At 47.4% G+C, this 17,470-nt stretch overlaps 1 protein-coding gene across 11 annotated transcripts in view; it reads left to right on the top strand.

The window, feature by feature from the left end:
- The window catches only part of POMGNT2 (protein O-linked mannose N-acetylglucosaminyltransferase 2 (beta 1,4-)), a 28,091-nt gene extending 10,904 nt beyond the window's left edge, over positions 1–17,187 (top strand). For 4 of the 11 annotated variants that reach the window (XM_083826114.1, XM_083826117.1, XM_083826119.1 and 1 more), the window contains exon 3: positions 14,892–17,187. In XM_083826114.1, coding sequence (XP_083682240.1) covers positions 14,984–16,720 — 1,737 coding nt within the window. In that variant the 5' untranslated portion in view covers positions 14,892–14,983 and the 3' untranslated portion in view covers positions 16,721–17,187. Of the gene's footprint in view, positions 1–1,051; positions 2,613–7,499; positions 7,742–14,891 lie in introns of those variants that run through there. The other 7 variants (XM_083826122.1, XM_083826123.1, XM_083826124.1 and 4 more) reach the window with 5 other exon arrangements.
- Positions 17,188–17,470: the final 283 nt, after the last annotated feature.

Below are 17,470 nucleotides of genomic sequence, written 5' to 3'. Positions count from 1 at the left end.
ATGGATGGGAGGAGTGAAGGGAGCGGAGACGAGGAGGGATGTAAAATAAAAAGGTGCACAGAAGTTAATTTGCTGTGTAATTTCCTCTTTTAGGAAGAGGGAGAGAAGCACCTGGGTAAATAGGTTGTCAGACCTCCGAGCACAGATGAAATACTGTCCTTTCTAACAGAGACACTGGTGTCTCGCTGAGGCAGTCACTTACTCAGCACTAAAAGTATATGACCAGATTCATTTTGAGGAGACATGAGGTGGTTTCTTGTGTGTATATTTTTACTGCCCATAGCTAAGTTAGGGCCCTTGGTACCTACCACTTTTTAATGATTTGTTCATACCCCTGTTCCTTGCTTCTGGCTGTTAGTTCTTTAATACTTGGGTTATTACTCATGTTCATGCGGAGACCTGAGAGTTAATAGAAAATGAAGACTCGAGTTGCTCTCCCCTTCCCTCCTCCTGTAAGGTTCTCTGGGACAGTTTCACACGTATTTATATACGGCTTCGCTGCTTCTTAGCTTCTGACCGTGTTACAGTTGTGTCACAGGTATAAAACTAAAGCTGGAGAGCTAGCAGCTTATTGAAATAAATTTCTTTAAATTTATAAAGCTGAGTATTAGTTGTCTTTTCATGCAGTCACGAACTTCAGAGCAATATATAGTCTATATATTGTAAACTTTTCTATGAACTTTGTACTATTCATACATGCATATTATACCCATATACATATGGGTGTGTGCATATCTGTATGCGTGTGTGTATATTTATACATATTTAGCACAGAGGTCACAAAGTCAAATCATTATTCATAAAGCGCTGTTAGTCCTTGCTTAATTTATGTGCATATCTTTGTCCCATTGCAACACAGGGCTCTTCAATGCATGCTTGTCTTTAAGCATCGAATGCATTCAAAGAACTTAGAGAAGAAGGGTATATTTTAGTGTATTTTGTCGCCTTGATGGTAAAGAAACTGGTTATTTTGTGTAGCATTAAGTCAGTCACTAAAACGGCTGTTTCTAGTCAGTGCTCACCCTCTGACTTGGGTGCTTTCTCCTTTCAGATACTTGCTGCATTAATAAAGGAGCAGATTGAGTCTTCCTGGTTGCGAGAGGAGCTTCTTGTGGCTGTGGCTGTAATCCCTGTGCCTGGGAGGAAGGGTCGGCTTCCTCGGCAGTCTGTTCCCGTCAGCTTATAGCATGGCTTTTAGCCACGGAGCTGGTGGAGCTGGGTGAGCCAAGGCAGGAAGGTTTTGCCTGGGATGATCTGGGACAATGTATTTCCCCCATATCCAAGCTTCTGGACTGAGGGTGGGTCTGCCTGCCCACAGCTGATATATATACGTATATTTGAGCCTTATACACGTATATATATGTATATTTTAATCTTGTCTTTCTCCAAGGTCACAGGAACCATCCTGTCTGAGAACGGCTCTGACAATACGTATGTTTTTTTTACTATGGCTCATCTTAGTGATTGTTTGTGAGTGCGAGGGGTTTGACCTGCTCCATCCCTGCCTGTGCTGGGGGTACCGCTGCAGGGCTTTTGTAACGGCTTGACAGCTTCTGCAGGGAACGGCCGCGTCAGCAGCAGTGCTAGCAGAAGTCTAGAGGTGGGGAAGCACGTCCTGACATAAGATGCTGCTTGCAGTGCCCTTGAAGTCTTGAAACACAGTGCAGAGTAGCTGAAAGACTGCTCTTCTTGGCTTCACAAATGTCTTCACGTGGGTCCAGAGCTGTACATCAGCAACGGGGACAGGTCTTTCTAAATGCAGCTGTTTTAAACAGCAGTTGGTTTATTGAGCTTATGTTGCCCTTCTCTGAGTGAGTCAGGTTACCCCTTCAATTATTATTTTAAGGGATTCTCTTTCCCAAATGCTTGTCTCAGCGTTTGTCTCAACAGATGCAGCAGACCTTGCCAAGGGAGGGGAAGGGAGCAGAAATGAGTTGCTGCAGCAGGGCTGGGTAAGGATTGTCCCATCGCTGAAGGTTACCCTCCCAGCAAACGCTTTCTGCCTTTTCTGAGAAAGTTTCACCCTCTTGTTTGTATTAAGTATCATCCCAGCTATTTTATGTGGCTGTCGTAACCTTCACAGAGGTGGGGTGGGAAGGAGGGCTGCAGGGGAATGACAAATTGATTTGCTGGTGGGATTTATGGGGCAAAAATTAACCACCTTCTTTTAGTCACCGTTCAAGTAAATAGATCAGTAAGCCTTAAACAAACAAACACAAAAATCAGGCTTGAACTTCTTCCTCTTGCTACTGTGCCCTTGACAAATAAGCCTAGATTCAATAGTCCTTCCATGAATTTTCTGGCTGCCAAGGGCACGAAGAAGTTCTTCCTAGCTATTGAACTGTAAATTGTTGCATATGACACCTGGAGGACCCGGAATGGTTTTGTACAAGTTACTCAATGTATTCATCACACTTCCCCGATTGCGTGCGGCGGTTCACATTGAAGCTGAGAAAGATGATTCATATTGCTTTCTTCTCTCCCTCTTGTCAGTAGCAGCGGTAGCCAGCCCTCAGAGCAGCATTTGAAACAGTAAATGCCTGGCCCACAGCCATGAGTAACTACTGCTCGGCTGGGCCCTCTGATGATACTGTAATCAGATGAGAGACGAGGTAAGAATTGGCCTTTTCCACGGGGAAAATCAGAGCCGGGTATTTAAGTACTAATCAAAAAACAATTTGGGGGAAGCGTTTAAAGTGCCCAGAAGGTATTTTTCAGGCCTATGGCCCGTGCTGTCTGATAGCACCCTCTTTCTGCTCCAAGATGTTTTAGATGATTCATGAGATCTTAACGCTCTGTTCAGAGACTTCTTGTGAATATTAGCGCCTCTGGGATGTGCTGCCAACCCAGAACGGGCATGTTTTATGCTCCCAGAGCACCAGTCTGAATGGTTGCACTAAAGGGGGGGATATCCAGTCGTGCTGTGCTCCTGCCAGCCGTTAATGTTACGCTGCAGTCATATGAATGGAGTTGGGTTACGTGCTGGCTGCTTCCCTTTAACATGGAAGGCTGTGCTGTACAGGTGTGCCTGAAGGGGGCATTGGACATAAAACGATCTCTTTGCAATTCGGGGACTCAAAATGGCAGTAAATCTTTTTGTTTCCCCTGATTTGATTTAGATTCTCCTTTGCTTTGGCTCTGAACTACATTCCTGTCATGCTGCTGTGCGAGGCACCCCCAGGCATTTGTCAGGGACCGGCTAATTGAAGCACACGCTCCAGCGTGGATCGAAGCTCCTATTTTGATCAAGTTTGTAGGCGCTGCTGCGGCCTCCTTGTGGAGTTCTTTCCGTGAAGTACCGTACCTTTGTTTTGTGGGTTTTGGTTCTCCAGGGTTGTTAGAAACACACAAAGCCTCTGAACTTAGCAGGCAGTAGAAGCTTAGGGCAAAGGCAGCTGCAGGGAACGGTCCTGCTGTAATCCTGCTGGTGAGCAGAGATGGTCTCATCAGTACTGGAGCAAGGGCAGCCCGCTTACAAGTGAGTGCGTAATCCAGCCAAGGCAGTGAAATGCCTGGAGGTCTTAACCCCTGTCCTTCAGATGCTTCCACATGGTTGTTAGATGTTTACTCCTACGTATCCATGAAAGTGCCTGAGAGTTCTGGTCTTAGCCTAAAAGGCAAGTTTTATTTCTCTGTTACTTCTCTCCTTTTGTATACCCCAACCTCCCAACTAAGATGTTCAGATTCAGGGATGTTTTTCCTTTCAAGAGCTGTTTCTTTTTGTTGTAGTGCTAGCATCTTAATGTCCTGAGACCTCTCTGAGACTTGCTGGTTATGACTACCCCATTTGTTTCAGCAGACAGGAAGAAGGGACTCAGGGTCCTTACTGACAGGGCCTCCAGCTTCAGGCTAAGCTGCGGCTGCAGTGGGTCTGATACCTTCGTCCTCCCTGTCCTTTGATCTTTAGCATGCTTAAACTGTCACCTTTCATCGTGGAGACCCTAGCTTCTGTCCTCAGCCCTGGAGCCTGGGGAGTTGAATACAACCTTGGGGTACACAAGAGGGCTTGGCTGCTGGTGGGTTTCTCACAGGAAGCTGCTCCCATCTTTGTGGCTGCTGGTGTGGTGTCCTACCCAGAGCTCTTTGCCAATTACAGCCTTTACATCTTTAAACTGGGAGGTGTGTTTCTTAGGTGATGTTGTGATGATAAAGGCCTAATATTGTAGTCTGACAGAGGACAGATGATCTTACCACTGCCTGAGCAAAAACATTGAACAGGTAGTGGGCTGTGGGAAACACCATAGTGAGGCCGTTCAGTTTCCCTAAACCATAGCAGCATTGTCTAATTTCAAGTAGTCACGAGCTAGCATACCTTTCCATGACAGGTGCATGCTTTATATATTTAAAATATGCACGTGCGTATGGAGGAGAAGAATAAATATCTGTGATTTTTTCAGGCTGATGTAGAGACGTATAACCTAAGTGTGTACGTGTGAAATGTTTGATCATACTTGCATCAGTATTAGGTTTATAAAGGTGTAAAATTTGCATCTTACATCTCCTGTAAGCCTGGGAGTATGTCTTGTTTGAAGCAATTGAGCAAAATGGGCTTTGGACATTGAGTTACTCATCAGAAAATACCTTTCCCCCTGTCAAAATGTATTGTTGAGGATTTTTTCAGTGATTGGCTGAAGCCCTGGTCTTTTTGACATCAGTTTTAGCTCTACCTTCTGCAGAATCAAAATGTCGTCCTCCGAGTGTGGAGTCCTGATCTTCTTGGTACCTAGAAATGCAGTGCTTCTTCTGTCGCCTTGCATGTTTATTCATACAAAGGCTTTTGTTGTCAGCTCAGGCATTAATTTTTTTGTGCTTTCAAACTGAGATGTACTTTTGGTTGAAAAGCACTGCAGGAAGAACAATTTCTTATAGAGCATACTTCTAGGCCTATAAATAATAAATGTCGTAACTGGGAGTGACGCAGGCACCCCTGCAACATACACGTGCAAGGCAAAGATTCAGTAAATACTAATTTACCTGCTGTTTGTCAGTCCTACACCACAAGGGGTCTATTCAGACTTCTTTGCTAGCTTGACGAGTTTTGGTTGTTCTGTATTGCTTTGTAGGAGTTCCAAAATGTTAACTCATTTTCTTTTGTGGTGCTGGTATTGGAGGTTGCAACTTTGAGGTGCATTAAATATTTATCCAGCTCCTTAGTGAGGTTTGAATAGGTTGCCTTGGCTCAGAGCTGACTTGCAGTAGGCTGGTGGTGCTGATTCTTTGGAAAGAGCTTGGGGCTGCCGCACTAAGTGTTATAGTGCAGTAGTAATTGACAACTAGTTACTGTTTCAGAGTTGTTGGATTTATCTGATTATTTCATTAGCAGGAAAAAAAATGTATGTTCAGTTACCTAGTGGTGTGACAGATTGACTGCGGAGCCCTTTCCAGGACTGGGATTAAACCGTCTGACTGAAAGCGATGTGAGAAATTGTACCTGTGAAATCTGTGCACGTACCTCATTCCAGGAGCAGAGAAGGAGCTTATCCATAAATAAAAGACCGGTCTGTAAACGTTGTATTTTCTTCTCCATTAAAATCAAAGCTTAACTCAGAAAAGGAGCCCTGTGTGGCATCTCTGGGTCGGCAGGGGTCCCACCAATGAAGTCCCTAACCAGAGTTAGGTATTTCCCCCAGGCGAGCTGTGGCTGACCGGTGTCCATTTTTGTGTCCCCTGAGGAAGAGGATGGCCACGGGCTCATGCTGTAGAGGGCTTCAGAGCCCTCCTTGAGGTGGCATAGGCCTGGAAAAGGGGGTAAAGAAGTTGATGACACCTTGTCCTCTTAATCCTAGCGGTTTATGATGTTTCCAAGTTGGCCAGAACCGTTTTGCTCATTCTGTACAGAGAAGGCAGAGGTGTAAAAATGGCACTCCAGAGCAGGAGATGAGAAAATGTCTGTTTTATTTCTGTGATGCCCTAGTTTAGTAGATGCCGTGGTTCTGTTTATTCATCATGTTGGCAGGCTCATTTTTGAAGGTCTAGCTTTGTGAAGAATCTTTTGTCGATTTTGCAGAATGTTATTTGGGTTCATTCTTTGTCTCTTTCAGCTTATTTTTCTTCTGTATTTGGCTTTTAACTGGCACTCAGAAACCCCAGCTTATATACGCTGTGGTGTTGGTGTATTTCTAAGCACGCCTGATGCCGAATGACACCCAGCTTCCCCGGCTGTGGCTGTATTCAGGCTCGTGGTCTTGTGTCCTGCCCTTGGCATCCTGGCCAAGTCACGATCTTCCTTGTGCTTACCCGTGGTGGTTACTCAATGTGAGATTTTAGGTTACATGCTAACCCTTGTAGCTGCCAAGCTCTCCTGGTGTAGAGTTTTGAATACCCCCTATCTTATCTAATGGCCTTTTTTTTTTTTTTTTTTTAATGCAGGGTCATTTAAACTTCTTCATTTTGTCAGCGAGAGTAATTCCTGCCACAAACAAAAACCCACGGATGCTTTTCTGTTTCTCATTATGTGAAATGGTTGCTCTTCATCTGAGAGTGTCTGTGTGGACGTGTGCGTGCACGTGGGCGTTAAGGAACTTTTCCTCCTTTTCATCATTCTTAGTACACCTGCTAAGTCTCACTTAAGGGCAAGGAGCCTCCCAGCTAATCAACAAGACACATCATGCAGCAAGCCTCATGTGTTTTGTTGTGATATATCTGTGAGTATATCCCTGGGGGGCTGGGATATTGCTCCTAATACCTGTAAGAGTCTCACCTGTGCTCGGCCTTCCTGCTGTGAACCTGTTGGCGAGTGCCGTGGGCAGAACTGGGATGCTTTTCTGGTCCTGCGTGTAGATCCAGCTGCAGGGTTAGGAACTGAGATGCTCTGAGTCAGGGCTGCCTGGTTTGCCATCTTAAAACCCTGCTCAGTCCCCACAGGTCCAAGCTGTGCTGCTGAGGCTGGTGTCAGGCACTTCTGCCTTCATGACCTTCAGCTTGGATGCAGACAGACACTCTCTTAAAAACCCAGTTCATTTCTGTGCCTTTGTATTTAGGAATTACTGTTTCCACCGTAAAAGATAACTTCATTGCAAAATGACGGTTCCGTCGATCTCTGAAGGAGGGCACTCATGACACTGCTCAGTACTAAGCCATTTGCTGACCATCACAGCTAGGAAATTGCTTCCCCGGTGCCAAGGGAATTGCTAGAAAGCATGCAGGATGGCTTTCGCATCCTCAAGCGAGGGGCATTTTTCTCCTTCCTCTCCTATTGTTTTGTCCTTCGGCGCGAAGTGTTCTGAGTAGTATTGGCATTAACAATGCCCAAAAGCAGCGTTAATAATACCCAAAAGCAGCGTTTCTAAAATCAGTGTCCCCACACCCGTGTGCCGTCTGCCTCCCAGGACGCGCTCGGCTCCGCGAGGCAGCGCGAGGGTGTTTGTTCCAGCGCGGCCGCCCTTTGGGGATTTGCAGGAACACTGCAGCAAATCATCCTGCATGCAAGGCTGACCTCCGGGAGGCTAACAAATTGAGGTGAGCCAGCTGGAGCGAGAGGACACCGCCGGCACACGGAGCATGCTCAGACCTGGGGGAGAAAGGTAGCTCGGGCTGCAGATGGTGCACGGGTTGCCGTGCCGAGAGCCGGTGGATGCGATTTTATTTTTTTTTTCCTTCCTTTCTTCCTGGTGGTGGGGAAAGAAGAGGAGTGGGGAGTGTTCGTTCCCTTGCAAAACGTAGCTTTAAGGTGTCTTCTTTCTTCCTTTCTCCACTGAAAGAGAGGCACCGGATAGCATTTCCTTTTATTTAGCAACACCAGGTATGCGTGCATGTGCTGAGACACTAACCTGCTAGCGGTAGTGCTTCCAGGGTTAAAAAGGGTGCAGGTGCTCTGAATTAATGTCTTTCTGTGCTGGGTGCTGCTGTAACTGTGCTCTGCTTGCTGTGCGGCTCTGAATTCGTATCTCTCGGCTCTCCTGGCTGCAGTGTACTTCGGGGAGGGGGGGGTTCAGCATGTGCTTTGCACTCTGCCTCCTCGCCCCCCTCGCACGCTTCACGCCGAACCTTTCCTCGGTGGCTGTGCCTGCGTGGGAAGGAGGAGGTCAGCAGTTCATTCGTAATCCAGGTCTTTGTAGCCCCTCTTTGTCTGGCTGGTGGCTTGCTCTATCGCTTTAAACAAAAGTCTCACGGGGAAAAACAGCTCTGATCTGGACTAAATTCTGTGGGTTTTCAGAAATATGTGTCTTACTGGATAGTGGCTGCTTTGGGATGGATTTATTTTAATTTCTCTTTACTCTCCCCTAAAGATACGATACTGTAGAGCCTGTGATAACCAGGATTTTCACTGCTCTTATTGGCTCTGCTGTGCTCCCGGTCTTTTCGGCCCCTGCTTAGGATTTGTAGCACCCAGGAGTGGCCTCAGGACCATGCTGGAGGGACGCGGGGAGAGTTCAGGCTGTACATGCTGCTAAGCACCAGTCCCAGTATCCAAATAACACCGGTACTCTGCCCCCCGGAGAAGGAGGAAAGAAGGGATACAGAGGAATAACAAGTTGCATCTAAAGCCCAAAGGCGTGGTTGGAGTGGCTAAGGCTCATCTTGTTCAGTACTTCCAGGATTTTGCATCACGTTCTTTTAAATTCACTTCTGCAGCATTGGTAAATTTTACCCTCAGCCACCCCCACTCAGTTTTTGCTGTAGGTGGACCACTGAGTTAAGGTAAAACTACTGCTCTCTGACACGTTTTTCTTTTTGACAAAGGTGTCTTGCTTGCAGACTGAAAGCAAGAGACCAAACAGAAGGATATCTTTATTTTTTTACTCATATGCCAGTGCTGTTACCAACATAACCCAGGAGGTTTCAGTAGGATACTCAGATGTGCAAAGATCAACTGAAATGAACTCTGTCTGCTAAGCTTCCCCCTCTGGCTGGCCGTGGATATTTTGAGTACCTTCAGTATTCATCTTTAGGTCTGGGGCTGTCGGATGAAAATAAAGACTTGGGGGCTGAGAGAAATACTTTTTTTTTTTCTTTTTAGCTCATTTTTCCCATCTCCCACCTCAACCTTGTTTATCTTCACCAGAAATGCATCTTACTTAGGGGAATTTTCTGTTGATCAGGGTTCATTTTGTCTGGGGAAGGGATTTAGTACTCATGCCTTCCTGGCTGGAGAAGAGAGCATAGAAAAGCGGTTCTTAAAAGCCCAAGAAGTATTCTTCATAACTTCCTACTTTTAGCTCAGTTCTGTGGTTTACTTACAGGTATTGGCTGCGTACTGTTGGAATTACCATTTTATTACCTGTTCCCTTGTAGATCAAGACAGCGGTGTCAACAAATGTTAGATTAATGGCTTCTGATCAACCTGAAAGTCAGGTTGAATCTCTTCCTATTCCAGCTCTCACTGACTGTGAAATTAAATGGGAAAAAAGGTAGATCTTTCCATCTATAAGCACAATGGGTAGGCGTGCAGTAGCCACCAATATTCTCCTGCTCGTCCTGAAGGTGTGTTTGCAGTAGGGACCATGGCACAGAGCCCCAGTCTCCTCGGTCATGGTCATGTATGGAAGGCTTACAGTTTTGCTTTCTATTCCTGACTTACACTACTATTCCATAAGAACTAAAGTTAAACCTGATTTTGATTACAGCTGTCCGTAGACAGCTAAAGTTTTTGTGGAACAGTTGGTTTTTGTTGTTGTTATGTTTTGGTTTTATTTTTTTCTGGTTACAGTTCTGCTTTTTAAATTCCACTTGAGAGTACAGAGTCAAGGTATTCTTATTTTTCATATCCTCTTTTTGTCTCAGGCTTCATTAATGCTATTTGTACCTTTAACTGCTGCATTTGTTCCCTTCAAGAATCGGCTCTTTTCCTGTTTAAAAAAGTCAGCCTTTCTACACTTGGCTGCTTTTTACAAAGAAAATGTTCCAGTATATCAATCATTCAGTGTACCATCCTTTCTTTAATGCGATGTGTGCTGTGGAAGATATATGTATCTCATTAAACAAATACAGTGAATAAGATGATAACAGCCTTTTGGGCTGTGGGGATTGACTCGCTGGTGGTTCTGCAGGAAATCTGTGACAGGGATGAGAATAAAAGCCAATTCTTGGCTGTCGGATCCCAACTCCCCCTCCTTGCAATCAGGAGAGTTGCCTTCTAGCAACTTCTGCTTTCAGCGTGAATGAAGTAGGTATTTAAGACTGCATGCGTTACATACGCTGCATCCCCAGCTAAGCCTCTCGCAGCAGGGACGGGAGAAGGAGCGGCAGGCATTTTGCAGGGGGAGTGTGAAATGTCACGTTGGCACTCCTTGCTTTCCCTCTGCCGGGCCCGGAAAGCCAGCCGAGCAGGAGAAGGAGCTGGGGGAAGGGAGCAGTAATGGGGAAAATGTCCTTGGTGTGGGAATATCTGTTCGTCCCCTTCCACTCTGTTGCAAGCAGGGTCCGGGTGGCGTACCTGCCCATTTACTGCCCCGAGTGGAAGAACTTGGCATTATGTCGTGTCCTGCAGGGCTAGGAGGTCCTCCTTTAGACCTGCTGGTGACCCTTGTTCTTCCTAATCAACCTCTTGGTTTGTTCCTCTGGGAGTCTTAGTCGTGTATGTGTTTCGGGGGATTTTGTAGCTTTTCTCCTGATTTCTTACCTAACTAATAATGGACAAGATTTTAGAGATGGACAAGAGGTTTAAAACGTCATCCATCATTTTAACAGCTTTGGAGTAGTGATTCATCCTGCCCTAGCTTCACAATTAAAAAAAGAACAACAGAACTCATCTCTTAAATGAATACATGTAGTCCTTTATGCCAGCTGCCTAGTAGCAGAAGTTCATCTCTCCCATCCCACCCCCTCCGGTCTCCTCCGTGTGTTACGAAGAGATGAACAGCTTCTCCATCTATGCTTCCCGGTGGTTTCCCACCTCCTGAGGATGTTCAGCACATCACCTGGCCAGCGGAAGGTGTGACTGTGTCCAGACTTCGATGAGAGGACCACAGACCCACAGGTAGCACCGAGTCGCTGCCGGGGTGCCCGCAGATCCTGCTGCGTGCTCCTGAAGGCTTTACCTGCTCGCCAGTGCTCGGGGCTACCCAGAGGAGCAGCAGCTGGTCCCAGAGGATGAAGCTGAGACCTTTCTGCTAAGTGAGTGGGGGTGGAGGAAGGGAATGGGGTGAGCCCTTCAAGCCTGTAATCACATTTGGAAAAGGAGCAGAGAAGAGCTGATGAAAAACAGAGTGGAAAAAACCAAAAGCCAGTCCATGTGAATTCCTTGGTACGTGGGATGCAGAGCTCATGTGGGGCTAAGCAGTGGCTATCCCAGCCTCACCGGGAGGTGAGAGGGTGGGCGAGTGTGCTGGGATAAGGGCAGAGGGCAGCTTATTGTGAAGCAGCTCGCTTTAGGTGGAGGACTGAATGCTTCACCTGTTCCAGAGCTACCTGCTGCCTACGGAGCGAGTTTCCCATCCCAGGACTGCTGCTGCTGGCAGCACTTACTGCCTGATTTCACCCTGGGGTCACTGAGGAACCAGGGGACCTGGAGATTGATTGTTTGCCGTTGCCCCTTTGCTGCAGCCTCTCCTGGGTCCCTGAGAGCAAACAGGTGGGACAGCGTGCTCCTGTTTGTTCTGCCACTCCTGAAGGTTTCAGTTCCCCGAGGTGTTCGCTGCAGGCGTCAAATAAAAAGAGCGGATGATAAAATGTGGGAAAACAAGCAAAGATTCAAGACCGTTCCCCGAGTGCCTGTGAAATTCTCTCTTCATTTCATCCTGTGACAGCCCATTCCTGTCCGTTTTCCCTTGTTCCCTTCCATCAAAAGCAGCTCTCAGCAAAACAGCGTGAGCCAAGATCCACGGATCAGCAATGAGAAGCAAGACCGAAGATGAATTCCTTCGGCACTGCTAGCTTTCAATATTTATTCCTGACACTTGGTCAGCTAAAGCACATTCACTTCCTTGCACTTAGCTGAAGTGATTGCAAGAACTGCAGCCGGGGAAGAGATGGAGGAGGGCCTTGCAGGTGATTTTTTATTAAAAAGCTGAGTTGTTCATTTGTAGCCATTTAGCGGGCATTGCCGTGGCAGGGCCTGAGATGGAAACTGCTAACTTCCGAGCGCTGGCTGCATCCATCAGGCTGCTTCTCTGAAGTGCCTCTTACCCCCCTCCCCTGGGGCCGGAGGGGAGAGAACAGATCAGCCAGGGGTGAAACATCAGAGCGGGCTGCCTGGCCCACGGGATTCGTAATGCCTGGTGGAGCTCTCCAGCGCCGAGGTGCCCACGGGGCGCAGGTGGTGTCAGGGGTGTGTTACGACTGCTGGCTTCTCATGCCTTGAAACACCCACGCGCTCCCTGCCAGGCCGGAATAATAAAAGGCCGCGTGGTTTTCCCCCTCTGCCAAGTTCTTGCAACTCTCATCGACTCCGCTGATCTTGGAGATGTTTGGTGCCTCTGAACTGCAGTAGGTGACTTTCCTGATGCCCACAGACTGGCCTTCGTGTGAAGTGTGTGCTTGTGGCAGGGGATTTGATCGTTCAAGTTCTCCCCTCCTGCTCCCTGTGTACTGGATAGCAAGGTTTGCATGTGGCTTCTTGGGCTCGGTCCTTTCCTTGGTGATGCTGAAGTCATTTAAAGCAGTGCTCCCAAGCTTAGAGGTCAGCAGTGGAGAGGTGGATGGTATCAGTGGATGTCTTTCAGTGGGAGCGAAGAAGAAAAAAGAAGCTCCGGAAATCTGATACCAACAAAGTAAGATCTGTCCCCATCAAAAACCCAAATTACAGGATAGGCTGGTTCCTGAAAACTGATTTGGTTGCTTTAACTGGGCCTGGTGGGCCTGATGCTACAGCTGGTGTAGTACAGCACCGAGTGATGTGCTGCTGCCCCCGGTACGTTGCCGTTCAGGGCTGACAGCCGTGGTTGGTGGCTGCAAAGCCATCAGGAGCAGCAGTCGTCCCCTGCTCTAGAGAAAAAGATGGAAACGTGATGTGACAGCCGTTGTTCGTCAGGGCCGGGTATCTGTGGCGCCCGGGACAAGATCAGATTTAAATCGCCGCAGAGGAAATTAAGGCTGAGTGTTGGGAAAGAGTTTGTGCTAATCCCTCATGCCTTTGTTGCTACAGCTTGGCAGGAGAGATTGATAAGTATTAAAAATGGGATAGATGAGCGCCTTTTGGGGGTGGTTTAGGGGGAGCTGACCCTGCCCTGGTAATTAGATGACCATATGACCGCTCTGTGTCCCTTCCCCCTTCCTTTTCCATGGCCGAAGTTGAAATAGCACCTTTTAAATGCATTGCTTGCTTTTAGGGAGTTGCTAAACAAAGCAGTTTTTCAGACCACTTGCCAAAGGAGGTGGACTTCATTTCTATTTCATTTGAGTCGTTACAGCTGCTCCAAAATTGAAATGAATTTGTTGCTCAGCTCCCCAGGGACCACCTCTCGAGTCTGCATGGCTTGCAGCTAGCACTCGCTTCTCCGGCATTATTCAGTCTCCCAGGTGTTTTCAGCTCTCCCTTCAGACAGGGATCCCGCAGGCTGGAGGGATCCCTTTTAAACCCCACTGAATTCCATGAACGGTTCTCCATTCAATTCCAAATTGCGCGAACCACATTGCAGGATCAATCTTTCAGGCTGCAATATCGCTTTTAAAAAAAACAAACTCCCTTGACAGTAGAGAAGTGTTTGCATTTGTCCTAAATCCACCTTTCTGTCTTCCTTCTCCCTGGCATATAAGAGCAAGCATCTCTGGATTAAAATTGTAAGGAACCACTGCTTGGGATGTCAGAGCGCATGCCTGAGACATTGTTTTTTTCCCTCCCTCCAAACTTGCATCAAAGGGAGTTTAAATTGCTACTAGGAGTTTAAAAACTGCAATTAGAAACAGACTAATCAGGGGTGTGCGGATGAGAAATGTCTCTTCCTGCAGCTCCCCAGGAGTCGTGGCTGCAGTTATCTACAGCCTGGCTAGCAGCGAACCTTGATGCATAATGAAAATCGGAGCCCATGAATACTGTAGGTGAATCGATATCTCAGCTGAAGTTCACAGTAGAAAATATAATCAATGCTCTTACACAAGCCGGTAGTGTTTCTAGACAGAAGGAGAACAGCGGCAGGATCCCTGCCACAGCAGGAAAAGAAACAGGGAGGCCGTGTAGCAGCACAGAAGAGATTCTTGGGTTGGACTGGGAGGACACCGATGCTGGAAGCACTTGAAAGGTATTGCTGCCTTTGTGTTAGGGTTGGCCATGCTGGCACAAGTCAGGCGCTCACTAGATGAAGGCTTGATTGCTTTAATAAAGCATCAGTTCCTCGCGTGAAGAGCTCTCTTCTCTCCCATGACAGCATTTCTTTTGGAAGATGACGGCAGCTCCTGGCCTTTGATCCCGGATTGCAGCCAAAGAAATGGCTGAGTGACCCGGGAGTCTCCCGCCGGGCGGCTCATGGACATGCAAGTCCTCCTCCACCCCCAGTAAAATAAACCTGAGTATTATGTTCACCAGCTCACATTTCAAATCGGAATGGGGTGTATCAAAATCTGTACTTGGCAGCGCTCCTTGTGCTGCTGTTACCTGTTATTAATTACAGTTGAGGCGAGAGGCAGAGTTGGATAAACATGGCTGGGCACAAGGATCAGGAAAAGGAGCTGGCTCTCCCAAGTCCTTTGTGAGTGGCCCAGAGGTTGTAGCGCTGTCTTTCCTCTGGCTGTTGGACTGCTCTGCAAAAAAAACGAGTGAGCCAAAGTCCCAGGGAAGATAACTTTTTTTTTTCTGACAAAGCTTCATAGAGCTCATCCTCAAACTTTTTTTTTCTCTCCTTTTCTCCAGTTTCAAGTACTGCATTGGCACACTTTCTTCCTTTTGCTCGTTCCCTGGAAGAGGAAAAAGTGCTGAAAAAAGCCTAAACCCTCTTGAATAGTCCATAAAATATGAATTATGATAGGCCTATAAACCTGATGTTTAAATGGTTCCTTTCTTATTTTATTTTCCACAGGTCTTTGCCTTCACCATGTCAAGGAGTGTTAATGATGTGCTCCCTCTCCGTTGCATTCCCCACCTGTCATCTTGCTAGGACCTAGCTACAGAATGAACATAGCAGCCGTGTTTAATGCCCTGCTCGTGTCTGTCCTTGCTGCCGTGCTGTGGAAATACATCAAGCTGCGAGAGCATGTCTTCATGGTCGAAGAGGAGCTGGTCCTCACGCGTCAGTCTCAGGAGCTCTCTCAGGTCCAGATCGACTACCATGCGGCTCTCCAGACGCTGCTGGAGGACGGGACCAGGATGGTGTGCACTGGCAGGATGCACACCGACCGCATCTGCCGCTTCGAGTCCCTCTGCTACTCTACCGAGGCTGAGGAGTTCATCTACTTCCACAGCAACTCCTCGGTCATGCTGCCCAACCTGGGCTCCCGGAGGTTCCAGCCCGCGCTGCTCGACCTCTCCTCGGTGGAAGATCACAACACCCAGTACTTCAACTTCGTGGAGCTGCCCGCTGCTGCGCTGAAGTTTATGCCAAAGCCGGTCTTCGTGCCCGACGTGGCGCTGATCGCTAACAGGTTCAACCCAGACAACTTGATGCACGTCTTTCACGACGACCTCCTCCCCATCTATTACACCATGCAGCAGTTCACTGATTTGGATCCGGAGGCACGGCTCTTCTTCATGGAAGGGTGGAGCGAAGGTGTTCATTTTGACCTCTACAAGTTACTGAGTAACAAGCAGCCGCTCCTCAGGGAGCAGCTTAAAACCCTGGGCAGGCTCCTCTGCTTTACCAAATCGTACGTGGGACTCTCCAAAATCACCACCTGGTACCAGTACGGATTTGTCCAGCCGCAAGGGCCGAAGGCCAACATCCTGGTTTCTGGCAACGAGATCAGGCAGTTCACCAAGTTCATGATGCAGAAGCTGAACGTCAGCTTGGAGGAGAGCTCCAGTGAGGAGTACATCGTCGTGTTCAGTCGAACAATCAACAGACTTATCCTAAATGAGGCAGAACTAATCCTGGCACTCGCCCAGGAGTTTCAGATGAAAACCATTACCGTCTCTCTGGAGGAGCATTCGTTTTCTGACATCGTCCGGCTGATCAGCAACGCGTCCATGCTGGTCAGCATGCATGGGGCCCAATTAGTCATGTCTCTCTTCCTGCCGAGAGGTGCCACGGTGGTGGAGCTCTTCCCTTATGCTATCAACCCTGAACACTATACCCCTTACAAAACCCTGGCAACCCTTCCTGGCATGGACCTGCAGTACATTGCCTGGCAGAACACCGCCAGGGAAGACACCGTTACCTACCCCGACAGACCTTGGGATCAGGGTGGGATTGCTCATCTGGACAAAGCTGAGCAAGAGCGCATCATTAAGAGCACTGAGGTGCCACGGCACCTCTGCTGCCGCAACCCCGAGTGGCTGTTCCGTGCCTACCAGGACACGAAGGTGGACATCCCTTCCCTCATCCACGTGATCAGGCAGACTGTGAAATCTAAGCCCGGGCCCAAGAAGCAGAAGTGGTCTGGGAGCCTGTACCCCGGCAAGGTGAGGGATGCCAAGTGTCAAGCCTCCGTCCAGGGCACGAGTGAAGCTAAGCTTTCTGTGTCCTGGCAGATCCCCTGGAACCTTAAGTATCTGAAGGTCAGAGAAGTGAAATACGAAGTGTGGATACAAGAGCAAGGGGAAAACACTTATATGCCTTATATATTGTCCCATCAGAATCACACCTTCTCAGAAAACATTAAGCCCTTCACCATATACCTGGTGTGGATACGCTGCATCTTCAACAAAAATCTCCTGGGACCTTTTGCAGATGTGCTCTTGTGTAGTACATAACCTGTCGCGCTACCTGGACAGCTCTGTCCTGCTCTCCGCTCCATCTGTGGTTTAAAAACCTACCGTCCTGTAGTTTGCAGAGGGCTCAAGAGGACTGGGCTGTACCAGTGCCTAAGTGTCCATTTGATTGCACTCTGTGTGTGTGTGTTCTTTAAATGGTATTTATTTCCAGTGAGTGTTTAAAAAAAAACTGTTCTTCAGAGAACTTCCAGAGGTCAGATTATGTGATGAATACATGTAATTGAAAACAGAATGGAAGCGAATTGTGTGTACCTCGGTCGTGATTTGAATTTGTTTCTATTGTGTAGTGAGTATCTAAGCACAACGTTAATCCGCAGTTAATTCCATGGCTAGGTGGGCAATTCTCATCAGCTTTTTCATTGTAAGTTATTTTTTTCAATAACTCTGTCTGTAAGTTTGAGTTAAAGGTTTGGTACGAGAGCTTTCATTAAATTGCTGTAAACCTCCTTGGTACTTTTTTGCATTTTATTGTCTATCAGGATGATGATGTGATAGATTTATCTGTTGCTGTGATAAAATGTGTACGTGGGTAGCTTTTTATTTTTCATATTTTGGCTGAATAGCATATGAATGGCATATTTCTTTGAAGAGAAGGAGACCACGGTATCAGCACCGTGCTTAAAATCCAATTTTACTGGACCCCAACAGCAAAATGAAAGGCTGGAGCAGCAGGTAGGAGGTTGAAGTGGGTAAAATAATTTATTGTGATTTAATACCTGTTTCCGTTTT

The sequence above is a fragment of the Anser anser genome, assembly GCF_964211835.1.
Source record: "Anser anser genome assembly, chromosome: 2".
NCBI classification, from domain to species: Eukaryota; Metazoa; Chordata; class Aves; order Anseriformes; family Anatidae; genus Anser; species Anser anser.
This window is presented reverse-complemented; position numbering and strand designations above follow the sequence as displayed.